Below are 25441 nucleotides of genomic sequence, written 5' to 3' on the forward strand. Positions count from 1 at the left end.
AATTAATATTTCAAAGAGAAAAAACACAAAAACAACAAAGAAGGGAAAAAAGTACTGAAGTGCATTTAATTATAATACTCTCTTTCTTTTTTTAACCTTTTCAAAAGAGAATTAAAGTCATCGAAGACACAGTAAAGCAAAGTAAAAACCACATGCAAATGTCTGAACTAGAGAATGCACTTGAGGTTTTGAGGAGATACACCTGAGGAGAAAGGCTGAGAATCACAAGTTGGCAGAGAAGCAGGCAGAACTGCAGAGGGGGTTCAGATTCCGAGTACTCAAGGCACACTTTTCTGAAAATTTCCCCAAAGGCCACTTGGCAAGAAGCCTTCTCATTCAACTTCTAGTTTGATGAATCTCATTAATGATTACCGAGTCAAGCCCCAGGTGGCAAAGCATCTTCAGCTGCCTGCTGGCAAAGCTGTGGAGGGAGAGAGCGTGGAGGAAGAGCAGGTTCTAAGTCGAAGTCCTTCCTCAGACACTAAGTAAGTCACTTACCTTGGTGTTGCTACGAAAGCTCTCGAAGGGTCCTTTCTGTGTAACAATTGGCAATTTTTGTATACCCCCCAAGTCGTAGGTTTTCTCATATTGAGTTGGTTTTTTTTTTAAGTGAATGAAGATGTAAAAGCCTTATCGCCGTAACAAGGCGGAGAGAAGAGAGGTAGAAGCAGGAAGCTGAAGTATCGTGCCTGATCAGCCATAAGCTTTGAGAAAATGCCAACTGTGGAAGATATTTCCAAGAAATAGGGGCTCTAGTGAAATGTTTAAAGGCTGAGTTTGGGGAGTTTAATTTTGGGGCTTGTGAGCAAACATCAATTCTTTCATTTGCCAACGAGATGAGCTGGCTGAAAAGGGTCAGTAGCTCCATCTGGGGTTGATGTAAACTGCCTGGGTTAGTAGTTAAGTAGCTATCATAATTTCTGTTGTAGCAACAGCTGGTGGGAGAAGAGCTGCAGGGTGGTTGTGAAGGAACACTTCAGATAAGAAAGCCTTGGCAATCACAGCGCCATCTCTTACATGAAGGTTCATTGCCCCCGCGAGGGTTGTGCAGGGCTTTTCTCCTGGGCAGATTCACAGCAGCAACAGGACTATTGCCAGTGTCCTGAGGGACTCCATCCTTTTGTAATCAAGTTCATTGCCTTAGTTTCCCACCCAGATCAATTAGGGTCCAGGGCTTTGACACAAGACAGGGCTGGGGGTGACTCTAGTCTAAGCATCTAGAAGAATGCTGAGTCGGAACCAGTGAGATGGTGTGAAATTTAACCAAACTAAAATGGCTGGGGATAGAAGAAGAAATGTTGAGATGGGGCAACGGAACAGTCACCAGGGCCATCAGAAAATAGTAGGTGGGCTGAAGACAGTTGGAAGGAGGTGATCAGGGAGAGTCCTCAAGGCAGAGATGTAGAAGTTACAACTTTCTGATGACACTTGTGCCCTCACAGATGTATAGGGAGGGTACTATTGGTTTCACACCCCCAGCCTTTAAACCCAGTGGTCTCTGCAGGAAGATAAACCTTAGTATAATTCCTTGTGAACACTGCTTCGAACCAGGAACATCTCAGGATGCCATATAATCTCTGACTCAGGCAACCAGCAGCGTTTTCTGGACCAATAATGGAAAATAAGGTAGCTGTTAAAAAATATGTGTGTGTGTGTATACACACACATATACAAAACATATATAATATATATATATATATATATATATATATATATATATATATATGTAGTTTCTTTTGTATAGTCCTATGCCTTGGAGGCTAGCGGGAGTGGAATTGTATTACCCTTGCTACCTCACTGCCGGGGCATCCAGCCAGAAAACTTTCTTGAGGTCACCAACCTTCCCTGGAATTCAGATGTTCCCTTGGCAGCCACTTGCTCTCAGAACCTTCCCTTATGTGGATCCCTGTTTGTTGCCTATACTCAACCACCTGTTTAGCTGTGTGAGTGAATGCTTGTAAAATCTCCTGGGAGAATGATCTCTGTGTATTGAATATATGGTCACATCTGCTGGGACTGGGCACTCAGGTTTCCGAGACAAGGCATGCCTGGTTGTCCAGAACAGAGATTACTAGAAAAATGGAAGTAATCTGACATTCAGAATGTCCCAGTTCAAACAGTCCCACAGCAGGGGGATGGTAAGGTCTCACAGCCACAGAGTTACATTGACTGACATCATAACAGAACATGGAAGTGAGAATAAATATCACTTATGGGAAAAGGTGTTAATAAAAACAACATATTACTGTTCAGCATTGCCAGGTTGTGCAAGACAATGCAGGTGGCCACATCTTTGTCTTTAGTAAAGTATCTCCCAAGCAATCTTTGCAATTAAAATCAGGGCAATTTCCCTAGATACAAAAGGCCTATTTTTTTCAATTGAAGTATACTTGATTTACAATGTTGTGTTAGTTTCACATTTAAAAGGCCTATTTTTGAAATGTTCTGGCCACACCAGGGAATTAGAATGCCCAGTGCCAAGATTTGAAGAGGCACCTCTCCAAAGAAGATATATTGATAACAAGTAAACACATGGAAAGATGCTCAACCTCATTAGAGAAATGCAAATTAAAACCATGATGAGATATTACTATGCATCCTTTAGAAAGTCTAAAACTAAAAAGACTGACCACATCAAATTGTTGAGTATGTAGAGGCTCTGGAACTGTCTCATACACTGTTAGTGAGAGTGTAAAATGGTACAACCACTTTGGAAAACAATTCAGCATTTTCTCAAAAAGTTAAACATATACTTACCATATGGTATTTATCCACTCATAGGTACCACTCATAAGTATTTATCTAAGAGAAATGAAAGCACATGTCTAAACAAAGACCTGTACATGAATGTTCACAGCATCTTCATTTGTAATGGCCATGAATGGCAAACAGTGCAATTTTCATCAAAAGATGAATGGATAAACAATTGTGGTATAACCGTGCAAGGAAATATTACTCAGCAGTAAAAATAAATGAAGTATTAATGTACACAACATAGATGAACTTCAAAATAATTATGCTGAGTGAAATAAGCCAGGAAAAAAGTGAGGACATACTATATGATTCCATTTCTATCAAATTGCTAGAAAATGCAAGCTAATCTATAGCACAGAAAGCAGATCTTTTGTTTCCAGGGGTAGAAGAGCAGGATGAATGGGAAGGAGCTGGGAAATACTGCCGAGAAGGATTACAAAAGGACGGGATGAAACTTACAGAGGGTAATGTATAAGTTACTATTTTGATTGCATTGATTGTCTCATGGGTATACATTCTTCAAAACTTATGGAACTGTACACTTTAAATAAGCATAGTTCATTGTCAGTTATACCTCAATGAAGCTGTTTAAGAAAAACAATGAATAAAAATAGAGACGAGACATCCAAAGGCCACACTCTGAACTTGACCTGCACCCAAGTAGGATAATTATAACATGAAAAGAAAATAGAATTACATTGAAATGGAATCGTTTTAAAACCATGATTCCATAATAACTCTCTAAAAAGAAGGTATTAATGTAAGAAATGCTCATATAATGGTTATAGCACAAAGAAGGATAGCATTATTAGGGCTATTTTAAAAGTAAAATTTCAATATGTAGAGGGGAATAGACAGAAGCGTGCCCCATTGTTTAAAGTACATATGTCTTCCTACAAAGTTCGTTTATACAAAGAATGGTTGGATTTGGGTAAGGAGGGCAAGCAGTTGAGGGAAAGTGGGATCAGGAATAGGAAAGACCAATCAACCCTGGTAACCCCACACTCTCACAAAGTGAGAAAGAGAAGCAACACTGCTGGCCGTGTGCCACCAGAGAGGGTCTAACTTTATATCCTAAGGGGGCAGCCTATGGCACGTGCAGTCATGAAACTTTTACTGCACTAATGAAACTTTTAATTTTTATAAATGCTAAGAAGCCATGCCTTAGTTTGCAACACTGGTTTTAGACCAGGTCTAGTTAAGTGCCAGTGTTTAAATGTTTAAGAGGATATTATTTATTGAACCAACAACTTTGATTTATTAGTGGCATAAATAGTTATATGTTTGAAACTTTTCCTTTAAGAGGTTTAACATTTAATAAATTGAGCACTAAACATAGCACAAATATTGTAATTCTACACACAGTACCATACAAAAATCCCCTTGGGTATTAAAAATCTTAATATTGTATGTAGGAAAGATGTTTTACTTCTCTTATAAGCAGAAAGGTCAAGATCTCTGTGTTAGTTTTTTTCTATAACACTGTAGACATATCATCAACTTGTGGCCAAAAATGATCAGGATTAGAATTGTATCATCTTGCATATATACACAATGGCATATTATTCAGCTATGAGAAAAAAGGATATCCTGCCTTTTGCAACAGCATGGATAGATACTGAGCACATTATGCTGAATCCGATAAGCCAGACAGAGACAGACAAATACAGTATGATATCACTTATATGTGGAATCTTTAAAATCAAACATGTAAAAAAACCACAGAGCGTAAAACAGTGGTTACCAGGGGATGGAGGGTAGGGAGTAACATTGATGGTATTTAAGGGTACAAACTTGTACCAAGTACTAAAATAGCCATAGAGATTTAATGTACAGTTTACTGAACATAGGCAATAATATTGTACTAAGTATATAATGTGATAAATATCATCACAACGGCAACCATTTTACAATATATAAATGTATCAAAGTAACACGAGATGTACACCTTAAATTTACACATTACATGTCAAATTTATCCAATTAAAACTTGTATCATCTCATACAAATTTGGTCTCCAATTATTGATGACACATGTTAGCGACACTCACAATGGGTCAAACGGGGAAGCAGTGTGGGAGTCATCAGGGGTACCAGAAGCCAGGTTCTCAGGTACAGTAGAGGATGCCAGAAGGACACAGCTCCTAGGTGACCCACATCTGTAGTAGCTCCAACAACGATGGCAATAAAGAACATAGCAACCACTTGCTGAGCGCCAGGCACGTGCAGTCTATTGAATCCTTACAGATCCTTGATGAAGGTGCTGCTGCCGCGCTGTTGTTGTCATTGTTCTTATTAACAGCAGGTGGGAAACTGAAACACACAAATTTGTTCCTGGTAGCACTCAGCACATTAGGTAAATCACAAGCCTGGATTTGAACTTAGAAATTCTTAGCTCCAAATCCAGCGTTCTTAAATTGGCACACAGTGAGTACTCCAGATCCTAATTAATAAACAGTTCCGCGCCTTAGGCACAGTACACCTGTTGTATTGAGCCAAGAGTAGGTAATGATCCTCCTTATACCCCATCCAGATGGAATGGCCCAGCTTCTGTTTGCCTGTTACCCACTTTTTAAATGTTTCAAAGAAGTCTCATTTCTCGTGGCTGACACCTTGGATAACATATCACCCTGTAGGTGAAAAACAGTCATCAGGAGAGAAGAACGCAATGGCCACCATGACAGAATTGAGTCCCACGGCAGGGAAGTACTCCCAAGATGTACAAGGGGATGAGAAGCTCAGTCCTGGGAAAGGTAAACTCAACCTTGACTATGTGGTTTTAGGATTTTAGGGTGGATTTTTACAATATCGTAATACAAAGAAATGAATTCATGTCTTTTAAGGTGTTTAATTGTTTTAAAAATCAAGTACTATTAATGTACAATTCTAAAAAAGTATTTTACTTTTGATGATTACCTCCTAATCTTAGTCCATATGCACTTGCGTTCTTGAAAATGCTACCAAATCGTCTACATATAGTATTGTGTATTCTGCTTGTTATTGGACGTAATATTGTAAGCATAATTGTATTGCTTAATTAAGTAAAGTATAAAAAATTATATACAGAAACCTCAAAAAATCAAGATACGAAAAAAGATGTTACTAAGCTTAATGTAACCACTGTAATTTGTTTTTATTGCCTTCCTTTACATGTATATTTTATAAAGTTCTGTGCTGTATGTATTATGTTGTATGTTTTGGACCACACATACTTTTCAATTTGCTTTATTATACAATCATTATTCTTAAAGGATACATATTATTATTTCAATATATCCAGTAGATAAAATATTATTTTTCTGAAAAATCCCTGTGGTTGGATATTTAAGTTGTGGAGTTTTGGGGGGTTTTGCTTACCTATCATACAGATAGATTAATTGATAGATATAGTTATATAGATATAACATCGTATACGTTATATATAACATATCTATCTATATATATCTCTCTCTCTCATGATATCCTGTAACATAACACTTGTCTACAGTTGGAATTATTACTTCCTCAGGGCTTTTTCTTAAGAAAAATAAAAATTTTAAGCAATGGTTATAAATACTTCATTTCCATTGACCACTATAGAGACCTTAGTTTTTAATCTGAAAAAAAGTGTGGCCACATAGAGAATTTTGAGCAGAAAATGGCATAATCAAATTTATGGTATGACTAGAGCACTCCAAATGCTGTAATGAGAGTAGACTGGAAGCAGGAAGTCAAGTTGAAGGCTATTGCAAAAATATAGGCAAGAGATGTTGGTAGCTAGAACCACATGGAAGAGGCTTTAAACAAAAAGATAGCAGTGGCCCTGGTGAGAAGTGGTTGAATTCTGCATACATTTTGAATGTAAAGAAAGCAGTATGTTCTAGATAGATTGGATGTAGGCTGTGAAAGAAAGAAATCAAGGATAAATTGCAAAGTGTTCGGAAGAATGGAATTTCTATCACCTGAGTTGGGAAGGAATTTGGGTGGAGCAAGATTGGGACGGGGAACTTAGGAGTTTAGTTTTGGATCTATTAAGTTTGATTTGTTGATTAGTTGATCAATTGATTTTTAGTAGAGCAAAAAATGATGCATCTTAAGTCAATGACAACTTCAATTTGACAAAAGGCAGTATTATTGTATTATATATTGAGTTTTTAAATTTTAAGACATGAGATGTTGTACCAACATTATTTTTCATATATTTTAAATAGACACGGGAAACAAATAACTTTTAAGGACACATGTAGTAGCCTGTAGGGAATGCTTAATATGCAGCAAGCACCAGACTAAGCCTTTTAAATACAGCCTCTAGTGGATCATTCAGCAATCTCATGAGGCATGTATTCACCCCACCCATCTGTGAGCCATTAGTCTCCTGGTTTGCTGATACTCGCTTTCTGTAGCCTTTGGCCTCTAAGATCCCAAAGCAAGTTGGGGAGATCAGAGGCCAAAGAACTGATAAATTATTAGTTGATTTGATTGACATAGGAAGTCATCACCCAGCTCCAAAAAAGAAAGGAAAACCTTTACAAAGATATTATTTTTTAGCTCCTTGCTCTAATTACAGTACACTTACCAGTTTCTTCCAAATTCTTCCTTCCCCACTGCATTCACTGCAAAGATTTGTGTTCTACTTAAGGAGAAGAGAGTATGGCCTTGAGGGAAAGGCTCTTTTGTAAACCTCAAGGCACCTCTTTTCTTGAAGTTTTGAAGACTTCTTGATGATGCATGGTGTTGTTCTCCTCTCCTACACCATACAGCCATACAAACCCCATAGATGAGTGCACTTGGATTGTGGCAAAGGTATTCTCATGGAATCATCTGGGACAAAGTAAAAGCCACCGTACACATGCAGTGCAGTGGTTAAGAGCATAGACACTTGAGCTATACTATCAGCTGACCTCTCTGCACCTGGAAAATTGGAATAGCAGTAGTAGCTGCTTCATAGGATTATTGTGAGGATTAAATGAGTTAATACTCAGTCAACATGTTACATAACCTATCAGAAACATCTGACACACCTACTGACTCCCTCCTCCCTGTAGCCCTTTTCCCCTTGGCTTCCAGGACACCACATTTTCCTGGTTTTATTCCTACCCCACTGATCATTCCTTTTCAGTTTCCATTGACAGTTTCTTCCCATGTATCCAACCTCTAAGCATTGGAAAACTGTAGAGTCAGTCCTTGGTTTTCTTCCCTATTTATTCTCATTTCCTAAATACCATGGCTTCAAGTATCATCTTGAAGGTTATTAACTCCCAATGTTTTACCTCAGCCTCTACCTCTATTCTAAACTCTAGAGTTTTATATGCAACAACATTCTCAACATCTCTTGGGTGCTTAAAAGGCATCTTTGTCTTAACTGTCCAATAATAAGCTCTTTATCACCCCACTGCCCCCAAACCTGCTTTCTCTGCAGAACTCTCTTCCTCATTGAACATCAACTCCATTCTTCCAGCTGTTTAGAACAAGAACCTCTCTAATGCCCTTCCCTCATCCATTTGTAAAATTGAAACCAAGATTCAGTTATTCCCCTACTGTAATCTATCTGGGATCTTATCACATCTTAGTTCCTCTACTGCTACCACCCTAGTTCACAGTTCTTCACTTCTTTTCTGGATTGTTGCAATAGTTTCTTCCTGGCAATAGCCATCTTTCCTGGAAGTACAAAAACAGATTATTTTAATTTTGTGCTCATTTCTTTTTCTGTTATTTTTTCACTTTCACTATATTTTTTCATAGTTTTTCAGTGTCAATTTTTCTCTAATGAGAAAATCTTTCTAGAAGTTTAATTTCAAAGTTTAAATGAAAGTTTGCCCTCATTGACTGAGACATATGAGAAGAATAATAAATCTATACCAATGAACAACTCCTTCAATGTTTAAAATTTACATTATATATGTATATAATATAGTACATATAATATAAATTATATAATTTAAATATGTATACTACACATATTTCACTTATATGTATATATTTACTTTTCATATATATATTCTATATATCCATATCTATATATATTTAAATATGAGTAATTTTACCAACCATAGAATACAGTAACCTAGGAATGGGAGAGACAAAATTGCAGGAAGAACAGAGCACCTCAGAGCAAGTCAGGGTCTATAAAGCTGTGATATAAAACACCCTTTGACTCAACTCAGTCATTTTCTGCTTTTGTAATCTTTCTTTCCCAAAGCCGATAGAAGTGCCATTTAAATTGTCAGGTGACACCTTTCTGTATTATAACTTGTGAAAAATAAATGATGGTTCAATAAAGAAAGCACTAATATAATGTCATAATATTTCCAGCTCCAAGCTTATGTTCCACTAGCTATGGAATAGCCTTCATCACACATCTCTGCAATTTCATAATAATGGCACAAAATATTATCATGAACATCACCATGGCCATGGTAACCATGGCCAACGGCACAAACCATCAGTCCCAGTTTAACAGCTCCACTGAGGGGCTGCCTGTTGACTCATTTGATGACCCAAATAATTCCCCTAAAAGTCTTCCTGCGGGGGTAAGCAATGCAAGATTTAAGTTGTGTTCTTGTTTTTGCTATTTGTTTGTTTGGATATCTATTTTTTCTAGACTTTATATGTTAAAAAGTTTTAATTGAGGAAATAGTGATTTGAAAGCAAGTGGAAGATCTAAAGAGGCTTCTTAAGTTATGCAACAGCCTTCCTGTAAATGGCTTACCAAAGCATTCTCTGTTTCTTTAAGGCCCCTGTGTATGATTGGAGCCCTCAAATCCAGGGCATCATCTTTAGTTCTATCAACTATGGCATGATCCTGACACTGGCTCCCAGTGGATACCTGGCTGGAAGTGTAGGAACAAAGCGAGTGGTTGGTGCTGCTCTGTTTGGATCCTCATTTCTCGTTCTCTTCACCCCTCTGGCAGCTGACCTTGGACTAGGTTTCCTCATTGCAACTCGAATACTTCAGGGCATGAGACTGGTACCCAGATATTTTATAAATATGTGCCGGATATGAATTTCTCTATGGGACCACATGTCAAGAACTCTATTTTTATTTCAGGGGTTAGGATATGGGGGTCAGTTTGCACTCTGGGAAAGATGGAGTCCTCCAAATGAATGAAGCCGACTCTGCAGCATTGCTTTCTCAGGTAAAAACATATAACGGAAATGAGTCCACTACAATCCAACCTTCTTTCACTGAGTTCTTCGACTTTTTTTATTGCAAGGTTCTTTGTCTTCTGCTCAATGTCAATCAAGTATTTATAAACTAGGGGGATGGGTCCTTTGTGGCATGACTTTTAGTTATTTTCCCCAGGTTGTCATTTGTGATTTGACTTTGCTTATAATGCCTTTTGCCATTTTTTAAAAATACATTTTTATGTAGTCAAATTGATAATTCTTTTATTTTATGGTTTCTGGGTTTGAGTCATAGTTAGAAATGTTACAAAAGCATCCAACCATGGCTTTTAATGAATATGTATGGTTTCATTTTTTATATTTAAATTTTTGACATATTGGAGTTTATACTAGTGCTCAGTGTGAGGCATGAACCAACTTCATCTTCTTTGGAATTGCTCTCAGTTGTCCTGAGAACTGCTTTCTGATAATGATCTGTCTGCACAGTGTACCTGGAAGGAATATTCTGGAGGAAGAAAGTTTCAGTTACATTGAGTCAAAATGAAAAAGGGAAAGAGTAGGGCTAACAAACTGGAAATTGCCTAAGTATGGGTGCTGGGTAAGGAGAGAAGGGTAGGAGAGCCAGGGATTCTTCAAGTCCAGAAAACGAGTCACGTGCACACACATACACACCCTGCCTGACCTTATGCCTCTCTAGAGCCCTTCACAACCCTGGAGGATTAGTCTTTGTCATCAGAGCTCATATCCACTGATAGGGGAATGGAGGCTCCAGTTTGGACTAAGGAAACTCACTTTGGTTATCACAGCTGACTAAGGGATATCCTCAAATATAAATAAGGATTGGCTGGGCTTCCCTGGTGGGGCAGTGGTTGAGAGTCCGCCTGCCGATGCAGGGGACACGGGTTTGTGCCCCGGTCTGGGAAGATCCCACATGCCGTGGAGCGGCTGGGCGTCCAGAGCCTGTGCTCCACAACGGGAGAGGCCACAGCAGTGAGAGGCCCACGTACTGCAAAAAAAAAAAAAAAAAAAAAAAGGATTGGTTTTCCCAAATCCTCAAACATTTGAAGGAAATCAAGAGCATGAAAGAGAGAAACCAAACTCAAAAACTGCAAGAACTAACCCAAATGAAAAAGAAATTAATAAAGGAATTGAAAGAAGATTTTAAATAATTAATAAATAACATCAGAGAGATCCACAGGAATATGTGTAGATGATATTCATTTTAAAAGAACATACTGCTATAAAAAACAGTTGTTGCTGGGACTTCCCTGGTGGCACAGTGGTTAAGAATCCACCTGCCAACGCAGGGGACACGGGTCCAAGCCCTGGTCTGATTTTTTTTTTTAAACTGTGAGATCAGGAAAGCCCTTTTAAGCAAAGGAGTAAGTCTAGAAATCATTACAGAGGAAACTTACAGATCTGACCCCATGAAAACTCACAACTGCTAGATTACAAAAGACACCATAAACAAAGTTTAAACCGGGAGAATAGAATTGCAGCCAGCATGACAGACAGAGGGTTATTATTCACAACACATAAAGATTCTATAAACTGAGACAAAGTTAAACAAGTGAAAGAAACAAACAAACAAAAAGATTATGAACAGTTCACAAAAGAAATAAAAATGAAAAAAATGTTCAACTTCACTATAAAAAGAAAAAATTATATACTGTTTTGCATTCATATTTGGAAAACTATTTAGGAGCTTTGAGGATGTCCAATGTTGTCAAGAGATGAGGAAAACAATCTTTGTTGGCAGTTTAATTTAGTATGGCCTTTTAGCAGGATACTTCAGCAGTTCTGTCAAAAAATGCACAGTCTTTGGTTTAGCAAGCCTACTTCTGATATTTTACTGTACAGAAATAAATTATGTTTAAGTTCAGAAGTGATAATTAAGTTTATGTTCATAAATAACAACTAGGTAGAATCTACAGTGACATGGAAATATTTACAAGATCAATTGTTAAATAAAAAAATAAATGTCACAGGACAATAGGTACATTATGGTCCTGCTTATTTAAAATTAATAACAACTCACATACATATATATAAAAGTTGACAAGTTTATGCTAATGTTCATCTGGAAAATTTAAAAAAAACATAATAGTCTAGTTCTGAAAAAGTTGTAAAATGGATATGTGCTTCACTATATATGAGAATACTCGGTAAAGCCATGGAAATTAAAAGTGTTATTAGCACATTAGTAGACAAATCTATCTAACTTTCTGTCTACATGTTACATAAATGCATTTACCAAGAGATGCATGTATGTACAGATATACATTATGTATGTGTGCAGAGAGGAAAATGTATGCAATTATACATCATATAATAAATTGTAGCTGTTGGTTAACATTCGAGTGGGGATGGATTGGGGGGCATGTGAGGGGAACCTTGGTTCTTTGCAGTAATTTACTTTTACAATAGCATATGTTATATGAATTGTGTAATTAAAAATTAAAATAGCATAAAAGGAAACATGGTTGTCATCTGCAATGTTACTAGGGAACTGCCAGAAAAATGGGTCCTCAGAAGAGCATATGAACTCAATCACAAGTTTGAAGTTCATATATTCTACTATGCTTATCTCTTTAAGGTGATACTGCTCTGTAACATGTCATCTGTCATCCTGTAGGCATCTATCAGGTGGCAGTCCAGAGCCCCACAGCTTATTCTCTCTTTTCAGGAATGATGCTGGGAAGCTGCATTGCCATCCTCCTGGGTGGCATCATCAGTCAAGCCCTTGGGTGGCCTTTTGTCTTCTATATCTTTGGTAAGCTGCTGTCTCCCCACTCCTAGGTTTTCATATTCAGGGAGATTCTTCTGAGTATCTATCTGTGTGTATTTTTCTGGAGGAAATGAATCGAGACAGAAAGATCCTAGTAAAAGAAAATGTCTTAATATAATAGTAGGGAAGAATTAACTTATACCATCAAAGGATTTGGAAGTCCTCCTGCCTATGATGCTGTTAACCTGCCATGATGTATTATTAACACAAAGTGATTGGGCAAAATCTATTGCCCTAGCAGGCAGTAGGGGACAGACTTGCAGAGTTGTGGTTTGTGAGAGACAGAAGTATCAGAGTTGAGGAGATGGAGGTAAGAGCCCTGAGAAAGTTAGGCAGGTAGAGTTCACAGGAAAGAGTGCCTAACAGGAGACAACTGCACACAGAGAAAACCCTGGCTATCTGCAGAGTCCCCTTGATACTCACCAGAGCACTGATTAGAATACCTGTGTGGAGACATCATCTGAGGCCGGTGGGGGCGGGGGGAGGTGCCGGAAATCATTGGAAAAATTTAAAGAACAGTGTCCAGTACTTATAGAGAATCAGGGATAGTGCCTGTTTCCACAAGACAGAATGAAAAACTGTATAATTCTTGGGCCATTGGGCAGAATACTAATAAATGTCTTTCCTCAATAGTGAGAAATAATTAGCTCTAGAGGACACACTATTGTGGAGCCCTCTAACAAATGATGATGACCAGACCCAAAGGGTCAGTGTTTCCATGTAATTTAACTGTACCCCAAACAAAGCTCAAAAATATATAATAGGAATAGAAAAATATTCAGCACCCAACAAGATATAATTCGTAATGTCTGGCTTAAAGCATAGGTTACCAGGTATGGACAAAGGCAGGAAAACACAATCCATAATAAGGAGAATAATCAACCAATCAAAACCAACCCAGAACTGACACAAATGTTAGAATTAACACACAAGGATAGTTACTATAACTATAACTTTATTTGTTCAAAATTTAAGTAGACACATGCAAAATATATTTTTAAAGACCCTAAGTCAAACTTCTAGAGATAAAAACTACAATATAAGGATTGAATTAATGACAGATGATACAACAGAAGAAAAGATTAATGAACTTAAAAGTAGCAATAGAAACCATCCAGAATGACCTACACAGAGAAAAAAGTAATAATAAAATTAGAACATAAGTAAGGTGTGTAGTACCCAAAGGAGAGGAGTGGGATGGGGAAACAGAAAGAAACCTTTGAAGAAATGATGGCTGAAAGTTTTCCAAGTTTGTTGGAAACTATAAACTCACAGATCCAAAAAAGTCAATGAATCTCAAACACAGGAAATATGAAGAAACCTGTACCAAGTTATACCATAATAAAATGGCTCAAAACCAGTGATAAAGATGAAATCTTAAAAGCAGCCAAAGTTTAAAAATAGAGAGAGAAGAACAAAGATATGATGACTGCAGCTTTCCCATCAGAAGCAATAAAATCAAGAAGGCAGTGGAATAACATCTTTCAAATACTGCAAGAAAAAAGAAAAAAAATCTGTTAACATAGAATTCTAGAGACAAAGAAAAACTTTTCGAAAACAAAGGCAAAATAAGGACATTTTTAGACATACAGAAATTGAAAGAATCAGAAATTTAAATTAAAGAGAACAGTACCGTTTTCAATAGCATCAAAAATATGTAACAGTGCTAAATCTGACAAAAGATGTGAAACATGCACTGAAAACTAAATTATCATGAAAATAAAAAGATCCTAGAATAGCCAATTTTGGAAATTAATGACAAAGTTGTAAGACTAACACAGCCTCATGTCAAGGTATATTATAAAATTACAGTCATCAAGACATTGTGGTATTGGCATAGAGACAAACAGATCACTGAAACAGAATAGAGTCATAAATAGACTTACACATTAATGATAAACTGATTTTGACAAAGATGCAGAAGCAATTCAATGGAGAAAGGATAGTCTTTTTAACAGATGGTGCTCAAAAAAAAAAAAAAGAATTTTGATCCATATCTTGCACTCTACACAAAAACTCAAAATGAATGTTGGATATAATTGTAAGATCTGAAATTATCATTCTTTTAAAAGAAAACATATGAGAAAATCTTTGCTCTTTATTTAGGCAAAGATTTCTTAGCTATGACACCAAAGGCTTGATGCATAAAATAACAAGTTGATAGATTGGATTTCATCAAAATTAAAAACTTTTGCTCTTCAAAAGGCATTATTAGAATAATAAAGAGACAAGTTGAGACAGAGAGAAAATACTTGCAAAACACATATACAATAAGGACTTTTATCCAGAGTGTGTAAATAATTCTCAAAACTCAATAACAAAACAAAAACCCAATTTAAAAATGGACAAAGACACCTCACTAAAGAGGATAGGGAGAGGGAAAATAAGGATGTGAAAAGGTGGTCAACTCAACATCCTTAGTCATTAGGGAAATGCAAATAAAAACAATGAGCTACCTCTGCACATCTATGAGAATGGCTAATTGTGACATAATAAGAAATATATAGATATGGTTTCTGCCACCAGTTCCTGACACAGAGCTCCTAAAACTCTTGTAATTTCATGTTGAGTGGTGGGGATGATAGGAGCATCTAAGCAGAGTTCCTAAATCCCTTGGAATTTCTTGAGTTATAGGAACATCTTTTGTCTAATGAGGTGACTCTTGGTATCCTCCTGGATATCTTCAGGCTAGAGGCCACCAGAAAGACCAAGCGGTGATTAGAAGCTTGGAACTTTTAGACCCACCCTCCATCCTCCCAGGAGGAGAGGGTGCATCAGATTGTGTTAATAATCAATTATGCCGACATGATACAGCCTCCATAAAAATCCCTAAACTATGGGGTTCTAAGAGCCTCCAGGTTGGTGAACACATCCACGTGCTGGGACGGTAGCATATCCCCAACTCCACAGGGTCAGAAACTCCTGCACTCAGGACCCTTCCAGACTTCACCCTATGTATCTCTTCATCTGGGAGTTCATCAGTATCCTTTATCATATTTTTTATAATAAGCCAGTAAACATAAATGAATATTTCCCTGACTTTTGTGAGCTGTTCCAGCAAATTATCAGACTAAGAGGGAGTTGTGGGAACCTCTGAATTTGTAGTAAAGTTGAACAGAAGTGTGGGTAATTTGAGGACTCATTACTTGCAATTAGTATCTGAAGTAGGGGGCGGCCTGTGTGACTGAGCCCTTACTCTGTAGGGTCTGTGCTAGTGCCAGATAATGTCAGAACTGAGCTAAACTGTAGGATGCCAGGTTGGTGTCTGTAGAGAATTAGAGAATTTCTTAGTGTGAAAACCCCACACATTTGGTGTCAGAAGAGTTGTGAGTAGAGAAATAGTTTTCCTTTATTAGTATTAAAAAGGTTGAGATATCAAGTTTAGTGCCATTCCTAGGGTCTGTGATTTTTGTGCACACAAATAATCAAGAAATATAAAAGAATGGGTTCTAGAAGGCTGTGATATTCATGTGAATATTTTGAGAAATGGGAAGAAGATATTAAGAGCAAGAGCTTTTCCCAGGAACCACACCAGAAAATATCCCAATGTAAAAGAAATTCACACAGAAGTTTACCAATTTTACCTCTGCTAGCAGGAGGTGTTGGCTGTGTCTCCTGCCTTCTCTGCTTTGTTTTGATTTATGATGACCCCATCACTCACCCATGGATAAACATCACAGAAAAAGAACACATCATATCCTTCTTGGCCCAACAGGTACACATAAAAACTCTAACCTTCTCCAGAGATCTTGTATCAGCATCTGGATTTATCAGGGTAACTAAGAACGTGTGAGCATGTCTCAGATCTTACTCTTCTAATCAGTAAATTTGTTTTCAGGTCAGCTCTTCTAAGCAGCCTCTTCCCATCAAAGCTATGGTCAGATCTCTACCCCTCTGGTCCTTGTGTTTTTGCTGTTTCAGCCATCAATGGTTAATTAACGTCGTGGTTGTATACACACCAACTTACATCAGCTCTGTGTTCAATGTATGATATCAGAGATGTGAGTATATTTCCCTCCACCCGTTTCTCCTGTTTGCATGACTCTCGAATTACTCTGCCTTCACAAATCATCCCATCTAGAAAAATTATGTTTTATTACCAAGAGATAATGTGACAGTCATGTGAGTAGCTTTTCTGAGGGTATGATGGAAGAGGCTACTGATTTTCTTAGGAAAGTATGATTTCAGAGTTGTCGGTATGATTATTAGTGCTTTATCAATACAAGGTGTGATCTCACAGCCTTTATTATGATGGTTTACTCAAGTTTTTCCCCTCAGAGTGGCTTCCTATCTGCCCTTCCTTTTATTTTTGCCTGGGTCGTTGGCATCCTGGGAGGTTACCTGGCAGATTTCCTTCTGACCAAGAATTTTAGGCTTGTTACAGTGAGGAAAATTGTCACAGTTCTAGTTAAGAACAGGACCAAAAGCTCTGATAATTCATAAGGCATACAACAACCAAAGATGTATCTTGGTTAATTCATCTGTTCCTTGTTCCATAGGAAGTCTCCCCTCTTCAGCATCCCTTGTAGTTCTGCCATACGTTGCCTCCAGCTATATCACAGCAGTGAGCCTTCTGACGCTCTCCTGTGGACTAAGCTTGTTTAGTCAGCCAGGGATCTATACCAATGCCTTAGATATTGCTCCAAGGTAGCACTATAATTTCCACTCTCATTTTCATATTTCCTGAAAAAGATTTAGCCTGCAGCCTTCCAGGAGCCCCAGACTTTGTGAAGTTATAAATCATGGGCAAGGACCACTGATAGCCTGTGGCCATTTTTTCAAGTATGTGGGAGGAGGGTGTTGTTGATTTGTCTCAGTACCTTTCATTGAATATACACAGAGAGAGTCCTTTTTGACATAATTACTATATGATGGATTCATATGCTAAGCAGGGCTGAAGTGTCTATGGATCTAGCCTGGAACATTCCTGTCACCCACAGGCATTCCAGTTTTCTCATGGGAGCCTCGAGGGGGTTTGCACAGATATCTGCTATCCTGGCACCCACTGTCAGTGGATTTCTTCTCAGTCAGGTAAAGTTTTCTTGTTAAGGATTCTTAAAACAGTCTACTGAATCCATTCATAAAGGTAATAGCATAAAAAAATGTTTTCACATTTTGGATAATAAAATTAAATTGTGGATAACTTTGTCATGAAGATCAACTTGGCAAAGAAAAATATAAAAGAATTTCCTTCATGTCCTCAATCTTTACTTATTCTGAAACCAAAGCACTCAATAGTGATCCACTGGTAATATCCAGTCTTTGAAATCACACAGCCACATAGATGTCCTATGAGAAGATGATGAATCCATGCATATATGCAACTTGCCATGTCTTCTGCAACACTTTGAAATTTTCATTTGCATAACCATACAAAAGCAAAGAGATAATAAAATCAAATATATTTAAGTGCCTGATACATGTAGGTATTATTACAGGTATTTCATATGCAGTAATCTCATTTAAGTATTGATTCTCCTACCAATTATGAAAATGAAACGTTATTATCCTCATTTCCTGATGATTAAAATCTGATAGAATATGTCTTTCCACTAAGAGGGTGTAGAATTGGAATTCTCCTAACTTAGACCTGTCTAGCTCCAAAGCCCACAATCTTCTTCTTGTAAGATTCTTCTTGCACTTCAAGAAGAAATATTATTAGCATATATATAGTCATGATTTGCACAAAAGAGAAAATGTATGGCACTTTGATAAATAGGGACAAATACAATTCTGGAGGTTAATTGCAACGGTCCTTAAGTCCATTTTATGAAGAACATTCTGACTCCATTTTGAAATTCTTTCCATCAAACTATTAAGCTGTGTTCAGGAAATGAATTTCTACACGAAAACCCACTGGTGAACATTGTCTTCTGAACTATTAATGAGTTTCATAGAAAAAGGGATGAAAGGGGTAATATTTACTTGAAGTTTTGTCTCCTCAGGACCCTGAATTTGGGTGGAGGAATGTTTTCTCCTTGTCATTTGCCATTAACACATTAGGACTGATCCTCTACCTTATATTTGGAAAAGCAGATGTCCAAGACTGGGCTAAAGAAAGGAAACTCACTCGTTTATGAAGGTAAAGAAAAATGATTTCATCTATGGTTATAACCAGAGAAGCACTATTTAAATTTTTTTAATTTTTATTTTATATTGGAGAATAGTTGATTTACAATTTTTTTAAATTTTTATTTTATGTTGGAGTATTAAATTTTTAATTCTACGCTATTTTTCCTTCTTAGTTACCCCATCTTTCATGGAAAGTCATTAGGCACCTTATTTCATAAACGAGAAGCCTTCAGTGACGAAAATGCCAACAGAAAAAAATTTCTTTGCTGTAGCTCTTTTCAAATCTGAGATCAGTTCTTTATTTTACTCAGATTTCATTTTGAGAAAAATATAAGAGGAATGAAAATTCAAATAAAATGATAGCCAAGAACAAAGTTGTCATCTTCATAGAATTAACAATGAATTCAGAGGAGCTGCTCTATGGGAGCCAGCAGGCTAGATTCACAGTTTTTGAATCTCTAAACAGGAAACTATGTTTTGAAACTCTTAATCGAGGGCAGTAACCTCCCTAGGGCAATGATTCCTCCTATTTGTGAAAATGAATATTAATTTATATATTTCTTGGGCTGGATATTGTCCATGTGTTCCTCCCTTTGTGTGCTCCACTCTCCTGCATCCTGCTCGGGCCCCAGGAGGCTGACCTGAGTGGTTTGCCTCCTACACTTTCTTGTCCACTGCCTTCTGCTGGATTTTCAGTGGAGGCAAGAGAGTGAGGACAGGGAGTATTTATCTCTAAAGTTCCTCCTCGTGGGGACTGCAGGTGGCTGATCCTTCCTGTATAGTTCACAGCTCCTAGCAGACGGCCCTCTCCACATAGTCTGGTAATTTCTCTCTTCCCATGTCCCATCAAACCTTTTTTGGCCTTTATGTTGCAAGTTCTGGGATTCTCAAGAATTATCTTGTGGTTTCCTTCCCACCTTCCCAATCCTGTGTAAATTGTCTCATTTAACACTGTTCTCAAATTACCCAGTGTGAGTCTGTTATGTTTCTCCTTCTAGGATCCAACTAATTTCAGTAGTTGTCATATATAAAGATCAAAACATGAAATAGTTCAGTATTTCTTTAAATTATAATTTGTAGGTGTCAGTGGGTCATAACATGTTCAGAGGGGCCAAAACTATGTTCTAGGTTGCTCCCCATGGTGATCTCTACTGTGTTGAATAGAGATTATAGCCATCAAGTTATTTTGTATAGAAGTGATGTGATGGACGCTAGTTCTGAGTGAAAAATTAGGGCAAGGATATAGAAGGTCAAATTTGAATAAGCAACAGCAATTACTGAGATTTTGCATAGTCTAGAATCTAGGCCCTTGGAACACTAGAGTAAAATTAGACACAGTCACTATTGTCCATTCAGATGTGGAAGACACACATAATAATACATGGCAAGTTCTTTGTCTTAGGTACAATAGCAGGGGGACATGCAGGTCATTACAGGAGACCAGATGAGGGGTTCCAATTCTAAGCTGAAGAGCACAGGGGAGATCTCCTTATGCAAGTAATTCCTGAGCTAAATTTAAACTTTTAAATCTTAAAATTTCTCAACACAAAAAAAGAAATTGTAATTATGTGACGTGATGGAGGTGTTAGCTAACACTATGGTGGTAATCATTTTGCAATATAAGTGTTTCTAATCAACACAATGTATACCTTAAACTTATACAATGTTAAATGTCAATTATATCTAAATAAAGCCGGGGCGGGGGGTGGGGAGAAAAAGAGTCCATTTTTTTTCTCAGTAAAATGCCTGCTGACTCTACTTGTTGAACTAAATTAAGGAGTTCCAAAGTAGATACATTTTTGTTTGATGAACCCTCTTTGTTCCCTATGATATTGATGTCCCAAAAGAAAAAGAAAATCCAGTTGGTGCTAATGAAACCTCTAAGTTTTCCCTGTTGGGCAGTATAACCTAAAGTCTCCATATGCTTGTATCAGCTGCAAGATCTTGATTATTAAATATATTATTAAAACATCTACCTTGAAAATGAAAGATGACTTAAAATTGAATCAGTTGATTAAAATGATTCTACCTTTAGGTGTATTATTTTTTCAAAAGTTACAGACTACACAGTGAAAGCTCCTAAAGTTTAGGATGGCAATTTTACCCTTCCTATTGCAATCAAGTTTTTAAGAGTGATTTCTGCTGTCTTTTCTGAAATCCAGAACACATACAAAAATGTTTTCCCCATCCTGTTGTTTTGTTTTTTGACTCTAATCTTCCCTAAATAGAGGAGGCACACCTGTATTGCTTAACAATAAAGAAGAAGAGGTAAAAATGGGTGCAATGATGATGATTATGAGAGAGGGAAGACATTGGATCGGATTATGGTGCCACTTTGCCTTTGTGAGTGAAAGGTTGATCTGTGCACATAGCAGTTCATTCATGCAAGTCCACATGTCAGTGTCGTGGTGGGTTAGATGGGAGTCCATACGACAATATATTGGGTTATACAGGCCTGAATCACAGTACAATAAGGGTTGGTAACTCCATATGAGACGATACTGGGTATTAAAAGGTCCATGTGGGAGCTTACTGATGGGTTTGTAGGTCTAGATGACTACACATTGGGTGTTGTGTGATATTGTGATTTATAATAAGAATTTTATATTTGGTCTTTGTCCCTTCCTAGCTTCCTAGCTCCTAAAAACCTTGGAATGTCCCAAGTGAAGAGGTATCTTTTGTTATGTTAATGTGGTTACTTTTGGAATGTACCAAAAGATGGGGGCTGCTTGCCAAGGGAATCCAATCTGGATTAGGGGGTGGAATTTTCAGTCCCACTCCTGTGACCTTTGGGGAGGGGAGAGGGGCTGGAAGTTGAATCAATTGCCAACGGCCAATGTTTTAACCAATCATACTTACATAACGAAGCCTCCATAAAAACTCAAAGGAGTTGAGTTCAGAGAGCTTTCAGGTTGTTGAACCAGAGCATGTCCATGTGCTGGGCTCCCAACCCCATAGGGAAGAAGCTCTTGTGTTTGGGACCCTTTTGGACCTCACCGTATGTATCTCTCCATCTGCCTGTTCCTTTGTAGCCATTAATATCCTTTGTAATAAACCAATAATCCAGTAGATAATTGGCTTTCTGAGTTCTGTGAGCAACTCCAGCAAATTAATTGAACCAGAGGAGGGGATCGTAGGAACCTCTGATTTACAGCCAATATGTCAGAAGCACAGGTAACAACCTAGGTTTATGAGGAACATCTGAAGTGGGGGCAGCCTTGTGGGTTTCAGCCCTTAAGCTGTGGGATCTGATGCTACCTCCAAGTAGACAGTGTCAGAATTGAGTTAAATTGTAAGACGCCTGGTCAGTGTCCATTGAGAACTGGAGAATTGCTTAGCAGTGTGTGAAAAAAGCCCATGTTGTACCTTGTGCATATGACAGCATGCAAGAGGAAGTAAGCCCACTTGGAAGCATATCATGTTGATTTATTCATTTGTCAACACATCGGGTGTTGGTTGCATATGACAGCACATTATTTGACAGGACATGATTTCAGCACAGCCATTGTAGAATTTGTGATTTCATGAGAACTGTTCTTCCTCTTCCTTGGCTCTAGATGAACCCACAGGTGTGAGTACAATAGGGGAAAAGGGTGTGTGTGTGCTGATCTCCAGTACAACCCAGTATTTGCAGCAGCCTCTGTGAGTCAGAGTATTTCAAGAAAAGGGAATTGATTTTTCTTGAGTAATAACAGTAGTGGACCTTTTCTAAAAGTTGCAGAATGGTTAAGTTTCTTGTCCAGGGTCACAACAGTGAGTAGCAGAACTGAGATTCAATCTGAGGCAGTCTGACTGAAGAATGTGTGCCTGAAACTTCTACGCTAAACTGCCCCTTAAAAGTATATTTTACTTGGATCAGGAATAGCTACTAGCTATCAAAAAATTATAAAATTTAATATAAAATATTGTATTAAATCTTCACAACCTTATGGATTAAGAAATTATTTCCATTTCCTCACAGGGAAGAGATTGAAGGGCCAGAAAGTTAAATGGCTTCCTCAAATGCTATTTGTGTTAGGGGCAAGAACTTTACAGCAGCCAAAATTCCATTGTATAGATTGATATAAATGTTAATCAAGACTGATATTTCTGTTGTTCTTCAAATACATTGTTGATGTTGCACTGAGCACTTCATCATTTTATCCTGCTGGGTTGCTATCAAAGACCATTTACCGTGAGCTATAAGTTACATCTGCTGGTCCCCATTAGCTCGAGTCTCACCCCAGAACTAAGTGCCCATCAACCTGCTGGTCCTTCTGCACACACATTCCATTAGTTGCTATTTCACCACCAGAGTAAACTCTGAATCAGAAAGCAGGAAGGCCACATAAGGGTAGGTCAGCCATCGAGGTCTGACTCAACCTTATGGAGGAGGTCTCTTCTCAGAAACTAGGTCTTAGAACTGTTCCAATCAAGGGCAAGAGAGTCTTACCCTTCTGCTGTTTGTATGTGCTCACCTTTATCATTTCTGAATTCTTCAATTTGGGTCATTTGGGCAGAAGTGACCAGTGTCCTCCATAAAGGCTTCAGCCATCTGGCCTTCCCATTTGAGCACATACATGACCAGAGATGTGCTGACTGAGGATGGATTTTTGTTTGTATTCTGTATCCTTGCCTTCAGCCTATACACTCTGATCTCCCTTCTCATCACTCTGTGTGCAAACAATTCATTACCAGGCATACACACAGCCTCTAGTACGTCTTTCTTATAGTAGTTTTAACATGAATTTTTTTAACGTGAATTTTTAAGTAGGCATAATTTACATGATACAAGGAGCGAGCTTCTAAGTGTAAAACTACTGAGCTACTTTATTAAGATCAGAAGTTTACAGGTGATATTCAAAAACTAATGACATGTATTGTGAAACTTTTTTTTCCCCAGGCAACACCAACCTGGGGCAGAAGTGGGGGGAAATGATTCACACTTACAGGGAAAAGATTGCACTGATCTGACTCCAGCCACAACCTGCTCCTACCAAGACTTCACCCTCCAATAAAGCTCAAATCTTTCTGAGAATCCCAGTGAGGGACTTATTATCATGAGTTTTGTATTATCATTGCTATGTCAATATTTGGTGTCAAACCAACAAGAAATTTAAAACCATTTCCAATATGTTCATTTGATTCACTCCTTTTCATTATTTGTAAATTCCATTACACACATGAGTAGTCATCGTGGATGATATAATATGTATCCCAGGAAGCTGTTCCTATACCAGATTAGCTAGCAGTAATTTAACTCTATCCATTTTTGACCCAAACCACATAAATGTAGCCTAATTTTTAGCCCAAATTAAGTATATTCCCACTTAAGCTTTGCCTTAGCAATATTAAACCATCCCCTCCATTACTTCATCACCCATCACTAGAGGGAGTCCAACAGAATGGTGATGGATAGTGGCCTTACACAATTGTGGTTAAAACTGGTTAAAATTTTCAAACACCTAAGACTATGTGAACACATTTCTAGTGCCCTGTCCCCCTCCACCGGAAGCTTGGAAACAGCCCATGCAAATGACAGGTTCTTTTTTTTTTTTTTTTTAGTTTCTGCTTTATAACAAAGTGAATCAGTCATACATATACATCTGTTCCCACATCCCTTCCCTCTTGCTAGGTTCTTAATCTTGTCACTGAGAGTACTATAGGGATACGACTGACTGCTGAAGGCCCTGACATGGCTGTACCATGCTTCTCTGAGTCTTCAAAGTAAGCACATAATGAATATCTAGTGAACTGAACTGAAGCACCAGTGTATGCTCAGGCCACTCAGGATGGCTGTTCTCTTGCTCTCTGTACATCTCCTGCTCGACCTACACCTGCTTCACCTACACCCTACTCACAGGAACTTGTTTTCCCCCTGCCCCTTAGGCCAGAATGGCTTCCTGCTAGTTTATGAAAGGGAAACAGCTGTCCTCAATATGGTCGTTAACCTGAGGGGCTGTGAGGGATGTGCCTCAGCTGCTGGTTTCCCTGGTAACTGATGAGCCAAGCTGACATCATTCCCCCTATAAATGGTAGCCTCTCCACGCCCACCCCCTCCATGGCGAAGCCTGCTGCCATGTCCTGCAGGCTGGCTGCTGCACACAGTGGGGTGCTGCTCCAGGACCTGGTTTCAGACATGTAAGTTCCCCTGTCCAGTAAGCCATTGATGTCTCTGTCGCTGTCTCCAAGCTATTTCTTCGGTCTTGAGGCCGGGCAACTACAAGGCTCGCAGGCCTGCGGGGTGCAGACTGGTAAGTCAGCCAGAAGGCCAGGGAAACTCCTGTGAGCGCCACGATGTTGGGAAATAAGGACAAGGAATGGAAAGTTGCGGGGAAAGACGTGGCTGTCCACTCGCGTGCGGGGGCCTGTAGCAGCTGTCTGCCGTGGGAGGTATCTTGCTCTCTCCATTATATTGATGATATCCTGTTAACCTCAGAGTCCCTTTCTAGTTTAAAAGTAGCAGCCCTGTGCTAATGACTCACCTGATTGCACGGAGATGGCTGGTGAATAAGCCACTGTTTGGGGTCTAGAAGAGCTATGTGTGAACTATAGGACCCCCATGGACATCAGTAGTGACCAAGGTATCCACTTTGTCGGCCATGAAGTTCAGGAATGGGCCGACAAGAATGACACACACCGGCATCTCCCCCCGCCTCACAACCCCACTGCTGCTGGGCGGTAAATGAGCTGCTTCAACAACAACTGAGACGGGAAACACGCTCCTTCAACGTGTGGACACAT

At 38.4% G+C, this 25441-nt stretch overlaps 2 protein-coding genes across 2 annotated transcripts in view; both read left to right on the forward strand.

Moving 5' to 3' along the window:
• The first annotated feature begins 1721 nt into the window (after positions 1 to 1721).
• Positions 1722 to 25406, forward strand: SLC17A3 (solute carrier family 17 member 3). The gene is given in 13 exon segments (XM_082637888.1): positions 1722 to 5507; positions 9046 to 9263; positions 9467 to 9700; positions 9782 to 9838; positions 9842 to 9869; positions 12545 to 12631; positions 16243 to 16361; positions 16485 to 16634; positions 16636 to 16647; positions 16925 to 17053; positions 17055 to 17293; positions 17587 to 17677; positions 18592 to 25406. Coding segments are annotated over 13 exon segments (1719 nt in total). The 5' UTR covers positions 1722 to 5287; the 3' UTR covers positions 18727 to 25406.
• SLC17A1 (solute carrier family 17 member 1) overlaps positions 18671 to 25441 on the forward strand; it is a 228744-nt gene continuing 221973 nt past the window's right edge. Inside the window, exon 1 of the transcript XR_014295460.1 lies at positions 18671 to 18728. The gene's annotated coding sequence lies outside the window, so the exon portion shown is untranslated. The remainder of the gene's footprint in view (positions 18729 to 25441) is intronic.

The sequence above is a fragment of the Mesoplodon mirus genome (assembly GCF_964341445.2).
Source record: "Mesoplodon mirus genome assembly, chromosome: 12".
Taxonomy (NCBI): domain Eukaryota; kingdom Metazoa; phylum Chordata; class Mammalia; order Artiodactyla; family Ziphiidae; genus Mesoplodon; species Mesoplodon mirus.